Below are 13,885 nucleotides of genomic sequence, written 5' to 3' on the forward strand. Positions count from 1 at the left end.
TCCACCCATCTCGGCCTCCCAAAGTGCTGGGATTGCAGGTGTAAGCCACCGCAACTGGCCTAAAAGGAAGGTATTCATATTTTTTTTAACTCTAACTTTTTTTTAGGTTTGTTTTTTAGTTATGTGAAAAATTCACACGTGAGAAATGTCACTCCAATAATACTGGATAAATAATTCGTTAGTGGGGTTAACCGGAGGGGCAGAGCTGGGGAGAAAGGGTGGAGATGGAAGTGTCAATAAGAAAACAGTTCCTCGGCCGGGCTCGGTGGCTCACGCCTGTAATCACAGCACTTTGGGAGGCCGAGGCGGGCGGATCACGAGGTCAGGAGATCTAGACCATCCTGGCTAACACGGTGAAACCCCATCTCTACTAAAAAAAAATACAAAAAATTAGCCGGGCGTGGTGGCGGGCGCCTGTAGTCCCAGCTACTCGTGAGGCTGAGATAGGAGAATGGCGTGAACCCGGGAGGCGGACCTTGCAGTGAGCTGAGATCGCGCCACTGCACTCCAGCCTGGGCGACAGAGGGAGACTCCGTCTCAAAAAAAAAAAGAAAAGAAAAGAAAACAGTTCCTCATGGTCGACATTCACCCAGTTCTCCTCCAGCATTTCTATTTCCTTAATAATTATTCCCTTTCTTTATTCTACTCACTGACCCCTTCCCTCTCACACACACATCCAGTCCACTCATACACACACTGTTTTCTGAAGAGCTGAAGGCGGGGTCATCCCACCCTTCCAGGCTCAGCCCCAGGCCTGTCTCTCCCATCTCCTCCCCACTGAATTCCTGCGGCAATTATATAGTTTAACAACATACTTCAGAGCTTAATTTTCCACTCTAGATTTGCTATGCATGTAAAAAATTTTGCCCAAAAACATGACAAGTATCTTGTAATCAAGAAACAGATCTTATATTTGTGGGGGTTTTTTTTCCTATTAATAATAACCACTGCAGTTAAGAACACAAAGATTGCCGGCCATGGTGGCTCAGGCCTGTCATCCCAGCACTTTGGGAGGCCGAGGTGGGTGGATCACCTGAGGTCAGGAGTTTGAGACCAGCCTGGCCAACATGGGGAAACCCCATCTCTACTCAAAAGACAAAAATTAGTCAGGCGTGGTGGTGGGCACCTGTAACCCCAGCTACTTGGGAGGCCAAGGTGGGAGGATCACTTGAACCTGGGACCAGAGGTTGCAGTGAGCCGAGATTGTGCCACTGCACTCCAGCCTGGATGGCAGAGCAAGACTCTGTCTCAAAAAGAACACACAGATGAACAGGTGGGAAATACCCTGAAACGGTATTATTTTTCCATTCATCATTTTTCCCTGACAGAGTAATCAACTTTGAATATACCCACAACACCTGTCAGTTGTTTAATTTTTTCCTATAGTAAATATGCTGATTGAATTTCTCCTGGAGTCCTTTGAGAATCAGACTAGTCCTGTGTTGTGTTTCAAGTCATCCAAGGAGAAAAAGACTGGAAATAGGGGGCAGAAATTCCAGGAAATTTTCAGTACGACTCTGAAGTTGAATAAAATATTAATAACTTGCGGCTAGGTATGGTGGCTTATGCCTGTAATCCCAACAATTTGGGAGGCCAAGGCGGGCGGATCACTTGAGGTCAGAAGTTCGAGACCAGCCTGGCCAACATGGTGAAATCCCATCTCTACTAAAAATACAAAAATTTGCTGAGCATAGTGGTGTGCGCCCGTAATCCCAGCTAATTGAGAGGCTGAGGCATGAGAATCGCTTGAACCCGGGAGGCAGGGGTCACAGTGAGCAGAGATTGCACCACTGCACTTCAGCTTGGGTGACAGAGAGAGACTCCGTCTCAGAAACATAACAAAACAAAACAAAATTAATAACTTAGGACTCTATTCATATTTCATAGAGATGCTTTTTTGTTTTTGTTTTTTTAAGACAGGGTCTCACTCTGTCGTCCAGGCTGGAGTTCAGGGGCACAATCTCGGCTCACTGCAACCTCTGCCTTCCAGATTCGAACAATCTTTCCACCTCAGTCTCCCAAGTAGCTGGGAATACAGGCGAGCACCACCACGCCCAGCTAATTTTGAGATGCTTTTTTTGAACTCTGCTCAAGAGGCTATGCTTACTATGCTAAACTCAACACCCTGCATGGTAATGACCACTTAATGGTTATTAAGAACTTTCATTTTCTTCCTACTCAACACCCATTAAAAATCTATCCCCAGGGCCTTTTATACCTTGACAAAGATGACTTCAGTTACAAGCAAAATTTTGTAAGAGGCGGGCAATGGTATATCCATCATACCCTTTCAAAGTTTACCACTAACAAACTTCAAGCATTCATCTGAGAGACCAATCTGCCTTATTGTATATTCAAGTCTTGCCCTTCCCCCATAGTTTTTGCAAAGATGGTTGATGTAGACTAGATTATCGTGAGACGGAATGGACTTTGAAAGGCAGGACTCTCTTATGTAGTGGACTTAGAACTGAAGACATGACTTCTTAGTAATGAATGAAACTGAAGGTAAGTACTTGTTTATACAACAAAATAAAAAAGTTCTATACAGACTTCTGAATCATACTTTTAAAAAAAATGTGATATTACTGTAACCCTTACCTTCCCCTACCTCCCCAATATCTGCAGTCCATAATTTTGTTTTGTTTTGAGATAGAGTCTCACTTTGTCACCCAGGTTGGAGTGCAGTGGCACGATCTCACTTCACTGCAACCTCCACCTCCTAGGTTCAAGCTATTCTCCTGCCTCAACCTCCAAAGTAACTGGGATTACAGGGGTTTGCCACCACACCCAGCTACATTTTTTTTTATTTTTAGTAGAAACGGGGCTTTACCATGTTGGCCTGGCTGGTCTCGAACTCCTGATCTCAAGTGATCTACCCACCTCAGCCTCCCAAAGTGCTGAGATTATAGGCATGAGCCACTATGCCCGGCCGATTCTGTTTATTTCATCAGTTTAAATAAATTTCTCAGAGGAAAAAAAAAATCTAAAGTATTTTCATTAGCTTTTCCCATTTCTCTTAGAAATAGCCCTGGCTAGGCTGGGCACTGTAATCCCATCACTTTGGGAGGCCAAGGCGGGCTGATCACCTGAGGTCAGGAGTTCAGGACCAGCCTGGCCAACATGGTGAAATCACGTCCTACTTAAAATACAAAAATTAGCTGGGTGTGGTAGCAGGTGCCCGTAATCCCAGCTACTCAGGAGGCTGAGGCAGGAGAACTGCTTGAACCCAGGAGGTAGAGGTTGCAGTGAGCCGAGATCATGCCATTGCACTCCAGCCTGGGGTACAAGAGCGAGACTTCATCTGAAAAAAAAAAAAAAAAAAAAAAGAAGAAGAAAAAAAGAAAAAGAAATAGCCCTGGCTAGCATTTATGAAATGTGTTCCAGGTGCCAGGCTCTGTGCTGATTGAACCAAGCAGTCTTATTCCATGCTCAGGTGATCTCATGAAATGGGATGAACCAAGTATCTAAGATCAAAGCGCTCACACAGGGCCCCGGGGTCATCCCCCTCACCACATTCTCCTCTCTCTCTTTTTTTTTTTTTTTTTTTTTTTTTTTTCGAGACAGACTCTCACTCTGTTGCCCAGGCTGGAGTGCAGTGGCACAATCTCGGCTCACTGCAACCTCTGCCTCCCAGGCTCAAGCGATTCTCTTGCCTCAGCCTCCCGAGTAACCGGGATTATAGGTGTGCACCACCATGCCCAGCTAATTTTTTGTCAAGGCCAACACTGCCCCCTACCCCAAGTGCCACATCTGGGTCCCCACATGGCCCACCTGCAACTTCCTAGGAAATAAAACTGAGATGACTCAAGAATGCTTAATATCAAATTCTTCTCCTGTGTGACTGATCCAAAATATTTACAGAGTTGAGAGAACTCCTCACCAAGAATGTGAGCTCCATGCAAGCAGGTGGCTTCTGGCTTGTTCAACACACTCTCTGAGGTCCAGACCCATGGCTGGTTTCTGTGGACACAGGGTCATTACATGAAGAAGCCCTGCATTCAGAAGGACCCAAAACTTGGTTTAATGCTCTGCTGTCACTATCTTGAAATTCCCGGTAAACTTTGAAAAAGGGATCCTGCATTTTATTTTTATTTTATTTTTTTGAGACTGAGTCTCACTCTGTCACCCAGGCTGGAGTGCAGTGGCACGATCTTGGCTCACTGCAACCTCCACCCTCCGGGTTCAAGCGATTCTCAGCCTCCCGACTAGCTGGAACTACAGGCGCCTGCCACTGCACCCAGCTAGTTTTTGTATTTTTAGTACAGATGGGGCTTCACCATCTTGGCCAAGCTGGTCTTGAACTCCTGACGTGGTGATCCACCCACCTTGGCCTCCCAAAGTGCTGGGATTACAGGCATGAGCCACCACACCCAGCCAGGACCCTGCATTTTCATTTTGCACTGGGCACTGAAAATTACGTAGCCAGTCCTGCCTGTCATGGGGCAGGCATCCAAATTATTTGTCCAATATACCTATGATGAGTTAGCGGAAGCTGCCCTAGAAAATGGGTCAATAAGCCATGACTTACAGGCCAAATCTGGCCTTCTGCCTGTTGTTGTAAATAAAGTTTTATTAAAACATGGCTCCAGCCAGGCACAGTGGCTCATGTCTATAATCCCAACACTTCGGGAGGCCAAGGCGGGAGGATCACTTGAGGTCAGGAGTTCAAGACTAGCCTGGCCAACGTGGCAAAACCCTGTCTCTACTAAAAATACAAAAATTAGCTTGGGAGGCCAAGGCGGGGGGAATCACTTGAGGTCGGGAGTTCGAGACCAGTCTGACCAACATGGAGAAACCTCATCTCTCGGGAGGCTGAGGCAGGAGAATCACTTGAACCCAGGAAGCAGAGGTTGTGATAAGCCAAGATCACACCATTGCACTCCAGCCTGGGCAACAAGAGTGAAACTCCATCTCAAAAAAAAGTTAAAAATTAGCTGGGTAAGGTGGCGGGCACCTGTAATCCCAGCTACTTGGGAGACTGAGGCAGGAGTATCACTTGAACCCAGGAGGCAGAGGTTGCAGTGAGCTGAGATCACACCACTGTGCTCCAGCCTGGGCAACAGAGTGAGACTCCATCTCAAAAAAAAAAAACAAAAAAACAAAAAAACACAGCTCCATCCATTTGTGTCTTGTCCGTGGCACTTTCACTCTACAACAGAAGAGTTGAGGAATACTGAAAGACTGTAGGGTCCACAAAGCCTAAAATATTTACTATCTGGCCTTTTACGGAGAAAGTTCACTGTCCCCTGCTTTAGTAAATTGTCTCTCCAAATTTTCTATCCAAATAACTGTAACAGCAGGAAAGGCAGGTGGCCTCATGAGACCAGGAGGGTAGCCTAAGCTGCAAGCCATAAACAATATATGTCTTAGGGTTTGTATGTATGAATTTTGCATCCGGGAGCCAAACATATTAGTGTGTTAATACAAAAATATTTTCTCAGCTGGGCACTGTGGATCACACCTATCATCCTAGCACTTTGGGAGGCCGAGGCAGGCAGATCACTTGAGGTCAGGAGTTCAAGACCAGCCTGGCCAACATAGTGAAACCCTATCTCTACCAAAAATACAAAAATTAGCCAGCGTGTTGGCATGCACCTGTAGTCCCAGCTACTCAGGAGACTGAGGCAGGAGAATTGCTTGAACCTGGGAGGCAGAGGTTGCAGTGAGCCGAGATTACGCCACTGCACTCCAGCCTGGGTGACAGAGTGAGACTCTCTCTCAAAAAAAAAAAAAAAAAAAAAAAAAATTATCATTCTGAACAATGCTCCAGGGATGAGTCAAATTTATCCCTTGACAACCCCTGTCTACAAGGATGAGTACGCAGAAGGTATGGGCACCCCAGTTTGCAAACCATGCCTTCATTCCTCATCTTTGATATACCCAGTGTGGAAGGAAGTCTCCTGTAGCATTTCAGTGTCCACTGAGCTTCGACCCACACCAATCATTTCTTACCAGCCCAGAAAATCCTGTTAGAGAAGATCCAACAAGGACATTAAATACAGAATCTCTTGTGCACTTATTCTTAACTGACTGTACTAGGTCCATGCCCCATCGCACTGAAAGACTAAAGTTTCAGAAGCTACTGAGAGGCAGGAATTTCAGAGCCCAGAGATGCCTGTAGGAAAGTTTTTAGAAGAGGGATGTTGGCAGAGGCCAGTTTCCTCATGATGGTCGATAACATTCTATTTCTAACTTGAATGATTTTCAGTATCCCCTTTTCATTGTTAAGATTTTTAATTTACCTTATTACTAGCAGCGATACAAGAAATACATTTTTTTTTTCTTTTTAATAGAGACTGAGTCTCACTGGTCTCAAACTCCTGGGCTCAAGCAATCCTCCCTCCTCAGCCTCCCAAAGTGCTGGCATGAGCCTCCAACCCTGGCCCCTTTCTCTTTTGGAGATAGGATCTCACTCTGTCACCAAGGCTGGAGTGCAGTGGCACAATCATGGCTCACTGCAGCCTTGACTTCCTGGGCTCAGGTGATCCTCTCATCTCAGCCTCTCGAATAGCTGGGACTACATGGGTGCACTACCACGCCCAGCTAATACTTTCTGTATTTTTTCTAGAGATGGGGTTTCGCCATGTTGCCTGGGCTGGTCTCGAAATTCCAGACTCAAGCAATCCACACACCTTGGCCTCCCAAAGTGTTAAGATTACAGGCGTGAGCCACCATGCCCGGTCAAGAAATACATTTCCTTAGTCAGGGTGCTGGCTGGATAGTTTCATATGCCACTGAGAGAATTTAGGAGCATTTGCCTCTGACATTTGTGTACATTCTTTCATGTCACAGATTATGGGGGAGCTTCAAATGGTTTAAAGGGAGTTTTCCTGGATACTTCAGGTTAAACAGAGAAAGTATCGGGGAAAACAAGGTATACCAGAAAGGGAGACTCTGAGAGAGAAAAAGACAGGCCCCAGGGAAGAAATAAACCACAGAACCACAGTGAAGTTTCAGGTCTCTGGGAGAAACACTGGCTATCGTAACAACAAAACAATATCAAAAGGACAATTCATGAAGACATCAAGAAGTACTTGTTCTGTTGGCCGGGCACAGTGGCTCATGCCTGTAATCCAAGCACTTTGGGAGGCTGAGGTGGGCGGATCACCAGGTCAGGAGATCGAGACCATCCTGGCTAACACGGTGAAACCCCGTCTCCATTAAAAATACAAAAAAATGAGCTGGGCGTGGTGGCAGGAGCCTGTAGTCCCAGCTACTCAGGAGGCTGAGGCAGGAGAATGGTGTGAACCCGGGAGGCAGCGCTTGCAGTGAGCAGAGATCGTGCCACTGCACTCCAGCCTGGGCGACAGAGTAAGACTCCGTCTCAAAAAAAAAACAAAAAAAAGGACTTATTCTGGGGATTATTAAAGGAGTTTTCTGTGTGTGTATATGTGTGTGTGTGTGTGTGTGTGTGTGTGTGTGTGTGTGTGTTGGAAAGGGGAGTAATTTTATCATTATGTCTTAAAATGAAATAATTCACGGGACCCAAAAGGGCAGACATTGACAACACCGTTCAGCAAATACACAGTGTGCTGCTTCCTTACAGCTGTTGTTGGCAAAATGCCACACAAAAGTTATCAGCAGCTGACAATACTCACCACAAACAAACAAACAAACAAACAAACAAAACGAGTGATAGAAACTCGGAAGTAACAATCCTGGTGAGGAGTAAATACAAGTCTCACTGGTGTTTTTGGGAGACCTGTGGGAAGGGCCAGTGGAGGTGAGCCCTCTTGGGACAACTGAACACCACAAAGGGTCATTTCTCCCCTGATCCCAAAGCCCTCGATCTTACACTAACTGCTGGCCAGCAGCCTAGACCAAGTCTCTGAGGAGGAAAGCACTCATTAGTGTAATAGACCGCTTCACCCTCAAACTGGAACTTAAATTACCAAAATCATTACATGCTTATTACAATTCATTCAAGCTTCAGAACATAAAATTGATACAGAAGGGGAAGGGGGCGTGGCAGGACCTACAGGTTCATAGTTCGGTTTTTCCACCCTCACCCTCAACAACTCCCTGAGATTAAAATGAACAAAGGAATTTTTTTTCTTTTTTCTTTTTTTTTTTTTTTTTAGGAGAAGGGTGTACTCCTACTATTTCAAACTTAAATATATTCTGAATAAGAAATGGCTTTCCAGTTCTGTTTGGTAAATTCTCTCAAGTCAGATTTTAAATCGTACACCCAAAAAAAATCCTTGATTTTTTTTTAGCATAAGTCTATCCTACTTTACATAAATAACATAGATTATGAGAACGGAATTTGCAACACAAAAAGATGGTTAATCATGTTTCCAAAGGGATCAACATTTGAGTTTCTTTCAATGGGTGGCTCTACTGTTTTGTTCACAATGTGGTTTTGTGTCACCTCAACTTTTCAGAAGCACATGGACTACATACATCAAAGTCCACTTGTGCTTTTATTAAAAGTACCCCAAAGCATTTCAAATGTCACTGTATACATCCCCACAGCTATCTTGTTAAAGGCAAAATAAATAAATAAATACATACATACATACATAAACAACATAATCCTCCTTCATTGCCAACCATTCAACAGTACATTCTGCCCCATAAGCCTTTTTAAGCACACTGGGCTCAGTTCGTGGGATTCCTGAAGTGCAATAGCCCTAACACTGTTTTCCAAGGTAGAGATTTCTAAAAGGTGAGATGGAGTACACAGTTGCTTCAAACAGTGTGATCCAGATACAAAGACAGTCCCAACATGCACCAGATATGAAATCTCTGTGCCAGAAACCAGGGTCACTGGCACCACGGAATCAAGAACCATTTTCTGTGTGTAAAGTACTAGGTGCCTAGATCTGCCAGTAAGCATCTACCAGTTTCCTAGCATAAAAGTCAGCAAAAGTCAGGAATGAAGCAGCAGGAAAGACAGGGAGTTACACAGTGAGCCTCAACAAAGGTCTCAGAGCAGCTGGGCACTAGCGAGGGCCACCGATTCTTTCTTACAACTTGAAGGTAATAACAGAGGAGAGGTGATGGTTACTGAGCATTTACAATGGCAAAGCTGTTTGAAGCGCCTTCACACGCATTCACTTATGGTACCTGTTAAACTCCGGGACAGTGATTATGAAACTTTTTGTATGCCTTTACACTCTATTTATTTATTTATTTATTTATTTATTTATTTGAGATGGAGTTTTGTTCTTGTTGCCCAGGCTGGAGTGCAATGGCACGATCTTGGCTCACCGCAACCTCCACCTCACGGGTTCAAGCGATTCTCCTGCCTCAGCCTCCCAAGTAGCTGGGATTATAGGCATGCGCCACCACACCCAGCTAATTTTGTATTTTTAGTAGAGACAGTGTTTCTCCATGTTGGTCAGGCTGGTCTCAAATTCCTGACTTCAGGTGATCCGCCTGCCAATCCCAAAGACCTTTTTGTTTATGTGGGTTATATCCACTGATATTTATTGTATTTGAAATTAAAATGAAAAAAATAGATATTAACATATTTTAAAATAATACGACTTGGGCAACATAGGTAGGCTTCATTTCTACAAAAAGTAAAAAATTCCACTGGGCCCAATTGTTCATGCCTATAATCTCAGCACTTTGGGAGGACAAGGTGGGAATATTACATGAGTTCAGGAGTTCAAGAACAGCCTAGGCAACAAAGTAAGACCTCATTTATACAAAAATCAAAAAATTACCTGGGCATGATGGCACACACCTGTGGTCCCAGCTACATGGAAGGCTGAGGTAGGAGGATGCCTTGAGTCCACTGGGTTGAGGCTGCAGTAAGCCACGTTCATGCTACTGCACTCTACTCTGGGTGATAGAACAAGCCTTGTCTCAAAATAAATAAATAAATAAACAGCTGGGCATGGTGGGACATGCCTACAGTCCCAGCTACTCAAGAAGCTGAGGTAGGAGGGTTGCTGGAGCCTAGGAGGTTGAGGCTGCTGTGAGCTGTGATCACACCACTGCACTCAGCTTGGGCGACACAGAGACCCTGTCTCAAAAATAAATAAATAAAAAGAAAAAACAATAGTAAACCTATTACACATTAAACATAAATAACATTTTTATGACCAATAACAATATTTTTCCAAAGCAAAAAAAAAATTAGTGAAAAGCATGGCACTGTTTTACAATTTTGCAAATCTCCTTAATGTCTGGGCTTATCAAAGACAGTTGGACTTTCCTATCTGCATCTGTGTTCAATCTGTTGTACTATCTCAGCTTATGTAGACACAAGAAAACTTCATTGTAGTCTTGTGAGAATGAGAATGAAATGGGAAAATTAATATCTTAGTATTATTATGAAAATAGTTTTGACCTTGCAGACCTCCAGTAAAAGTCTTGGGGACTGCTGGGGGTACCCAGGCCACACTTTCAGAACCTCTGCCTTATGAGTTAGGAGATATTATCTCCATTTTTCAAATGGGCAAACTGAGACAGAGAGGTCAAGGAATTGTCCAAGGCCATACTGCTAGAATAGCTCAGAGTAGCTAAAATGCAATGAGCATAACAGATTTACTCAATTGTTTGTTGCAAGGATTGAATGAGATCGTGAATATAAAGGGCAGGACAACCTGCTTGTCTTATCACAAATGCCTAATAACATTAATGTTTCCCCGCCAGGTGCGGTGGCTCATGCCTGTAATGCCAGCACTTTGGGAGGTCGATGCAGGTGGATCACGAGGTCAGGAGTTTGCGACCAGCCCGGCCAACATGGCAAAACCCCGTCTCTACTAAAAATACAAAAATTAGCTGGGCGTGGTGGCGGGCGCCTGTAATCCCAGCTACTTAGGAGGCTGACGCAGGAGAATTGCTTGAACTCGGGAAATGGAGGTTGCAGTGAGCCAAGATCACGCCACTGCACTTCAGCCTGGGTGACAGAGCAAGATTCCGTCTCAAAGAAAAAAAAAAAAATGTTTCCCATTTGGCAAAAACTGGTAGAAAAGCTGGAGAAACTTCCCACATTTCTGATCAACTCATCACACATATGACACCAGCAAGAAAAAATAAAACTCCACCACAGGTATTGTCCAGAGGAGCAGCTTTTCCTCATAGACCAAACCTTGGCCCATTCCTCAGCACAAAAGCAGCCTTTGATGACTCAGAAACGCAGGGCCTTATTCCAGCCTCTGTTAGGCAAATTACACTGGTGGACTGGGCATCTGTCACCTTGTTCCTTGGGAAACTTGAGCAAGCCAAGAAACCTGCTCCATTATTTACAGCATTGTTTTTGCATCACGCTGTATTTACAAGGAACCCTCAACAGACAAAAATGATGCCGCTAGTGTGTGCAGCCAAACCTTTAACAGGAACCAGCAACTGCGGTCTTGCTGGCCAGGTGCTCAGCACTCCCCGGCTCTCTTTGTTGATCAACTGTCTTAGCCCACGTGGCCCACCCACTCCTGCCTCCGGTGGGCCCACAGGGTGCAGGTCACTTCCCTTCTGCTTATTTGGGAAGTGGTCACACACTTGGGGAAGTGGGACTAGTGACGTTCAGACCACCACACTCTTAAAAGGCTGCCCCTAAACAGCAGGCAAGAGCAAGAGGAGCCTGAGCTATCGCTTCCACCCAAGTGCAGGTCACCAGATCTCTCATCAGCAGGGCTGCAGCCGGCCTCAGCTTCCAACCTGACCCCCCATCCCCTGCCCTTACACACCCCAGTCCATTCTCCAACCACAGCCAAACTGCACACCATGCTGGGTGCAGTGGCTCACCCCTGTAATCCCTACACTTTGGGAGGCCGAGGCAGGCGGATCACCTGAGGTCAGGAGTTCGAGACCAGCCTGGCCAACATGGTGAAACCCCGTCTCTACTAAAAATACAAAAATTAGCTGGGTGTGGTGGCACACGCCTGTAATCCCCGTTACTCGGGAGGCTGAGGCAGGAGAATCGCTTGAACCCGGGAGGCAGAGCCGAGACCACACCACTGCACTTCAGCCTGGGCGACAGAGCGAGATCAGTCTCAAAAAAAAAAAAGTGCACAACGGATAAGGTCAGTTTTCTTGCTAAAACGTCCCCGAAGTTTCCCCTACTCAGTTGGAACCAAAACCAAACTCCCTATTTTGGCCTATAAAAACCCGCCTCACCTGGCAGATGCCCACCTCTCCTGCCACAAACAAGGCCTTCTCCCCTCCGCTTTGCTCTCTCTAATCCACCTGTAGCGCCCCTCCAGGACCTCCAGCAGCTAGAATGTCATGTCCTTGAAGAGGCTTTGCCAAATCAAAAGTTGCCACTGCACCCGGTTGTATTTGAGACTTTAGAGCGCTTCTTACTTTAGAAGTTCTCTTCATTTTACTTGTATATTGGACGTGTCCCTCCCTCCGCATCCCCCTCCTGGAAGGTAAGCTTCCTGGAGAACAGGGGCTCCTCCTGGTCCCCCGCGACATCCCCAGCGCCCAGCACCGAGCCCGGCACAGACTAAGCACTCGGCTAAGGCGGATCGAATGAATGAATGGAGCCGCGGCGCCGCGTTGCCGCAGGAATCCCGGGCAAGCGATCCTGGCGCGTCCGCACCGTCTGGGGCAGCGGGGCCACAGGGACGCACGGTTCGGGTGGCCAGGCGGGACTCGGCCCGCACCCCCACCCGGCCGCGCGCCCGGCCCGGACGCCCCAGGTGCCTCCCCGGAGCGCGAGCGCCCCCACCGCCTACCCGGGCCGGCGGTTCCCCCGCACTCACCATCGTGGCTGGGCCGCCGCCTCCCCCGCCTTGCGAGCAAGGAGCGCTGGAGAAGCGAGGGCGAGAGGCGAGCGCTGGAGCCGGTGCGGCTGACAGGTGAGGCGCCGGGCTTAGACCATGGCTGCTTCCCACAATGCCCTCGCACTGAAAGTTTGCAGACTCCTCCCAGCGCGGCTGCCTCCTCCCTGCACGCTCCTCCCCGCTGCCTCCTGCCCGCTCCCCCCGCTCCTCGCCCTCCTGCTCTCCTTCTTTCTTCCTTTCCCCCTTTCTCCTCCCTTCTCCTCCTCCTCCTCTTCCCTCCTTTCTGCCTCTCCTCTGTACCCCCTCCCCGCCCCCGCCTCGGCCGCAGCTGTTCCCGCCCCGCGCCGGCCGCACCTGGAGCGAATGCACCTGCGCGCGCGCGCGTCTGTACCCCGACAGCCCGCACCTCGGCGCGGATGGGCAGGCGAGAGCGCGTGGCCCGCTAGGAACTCCCTGCGCGGGGAACTCCCTGCGCGGAGAACACCGGGGACCTTTCGCGATTCTGCCGCGCGAGTGTGTCCTGTATTCCTTCCACAAACGTTTATCAGACCTGGCAAAGATACTTCCGATACACTCGCAGAAAGTGCCGGGGGCTGCCTTATCCTAAGCCTCCTAGGGAGGGAGCAGTTGGAAGAGAAAGAACTAGAAGCGTTTTCTTATCCCCTTCTGCCCCCATTTCACTTTTTAAAAAGTAAGCTCTGCAGTCTAAGGGCAAAGATCATTTTAAGCAGGCCCCCATTTATTTATTTATTTAGAGACGGAGTGTCGCTCTGTCGCCCCGTCTGGAGTGCAGTGGGGCGATCTCGGCTCCCTGCAACCTCCGCCTCCTGCGTTCCGGGTGATCCACCCGCCTCGGCCTCCCAAAGTGCTGGGATTACAGGCATGAGCCACTGCGCCTGGCAGCACGACCCCCTTTTAAGAAGTCTCTCCTAAGAAGTTGTGGGGTAGAAAGTTCGTTCTCCAATCTCTCCTCCCCTTGACTTTTCTTAAATCTAGGGCGTTGAGAGTCTCTAAACCCCCAAGCTGTAAACAGAGTTTTTTTATTTTTTCTTTTAATTATATTTACCAGATAGACTAGATGTAAGCAGAGTTTTTAATGCATATTTATGTTTTTGAGAAAGGGAGTCCACTGGTTTTATCAAACAGCTAAAGAGATCCTAGACCCTGCAAAAGTTAAGAATCATTTCCTGGGCCAGGCGTGG

General features: G+C 47.1%; 1 protein-coding gene across 4 annotated transcripts in view; it reads right to left on the minus strand.

The window, feature by feature from the left end:
* Nucleotides 1-13,082, minus strand: part of AP1S3 (adaptor related protein complex 1 subunit sigma 3) — a 167,942-nt gene extending 154,860 nt beyond the window's left edge. Inside the window, exon 1 of one of the 4 annotated variants that reach the window (XR_001716071.4) lies at nucleotides 12,663-12,816. Coding sequence is in view for 2 of the 4 variants with exons in the window: in XM_063790804.1 (XP_063646874.1) it covers nucleotides 9,675-9,776 (102 nt within the window). In the remaining 2 variants the exon portion in view is untranslated. Of the gene's footprint in view, nucleotides 1-9,674; nucleotides 9,981-12,662 lie in introns of those variants that run through there. The other 3 variants (XR_010149902.1, XM_516121.8, XM_063790804.1) reach the window with 3 other exon arrangements.
* Between the last annotated feature and the right edge of the window lie 803 nt (nucleotides 13,083-13,885).

This window comes from Pan troglodytes, chromosome 13, assembly GCF_028858775.2.
Source record: "Pan troglodytes isolate AG18354 chromosome 13, NHGRI_mPanTro3-v2.0_pri, whole genome shotgun sequence".
Taxonomy (NCBI): domain Eukaryota; kingdom Metazoa; phylum Chordata; class Mammalia; order Primates; family Hominidae; genus Pan; species Pan troglodytes.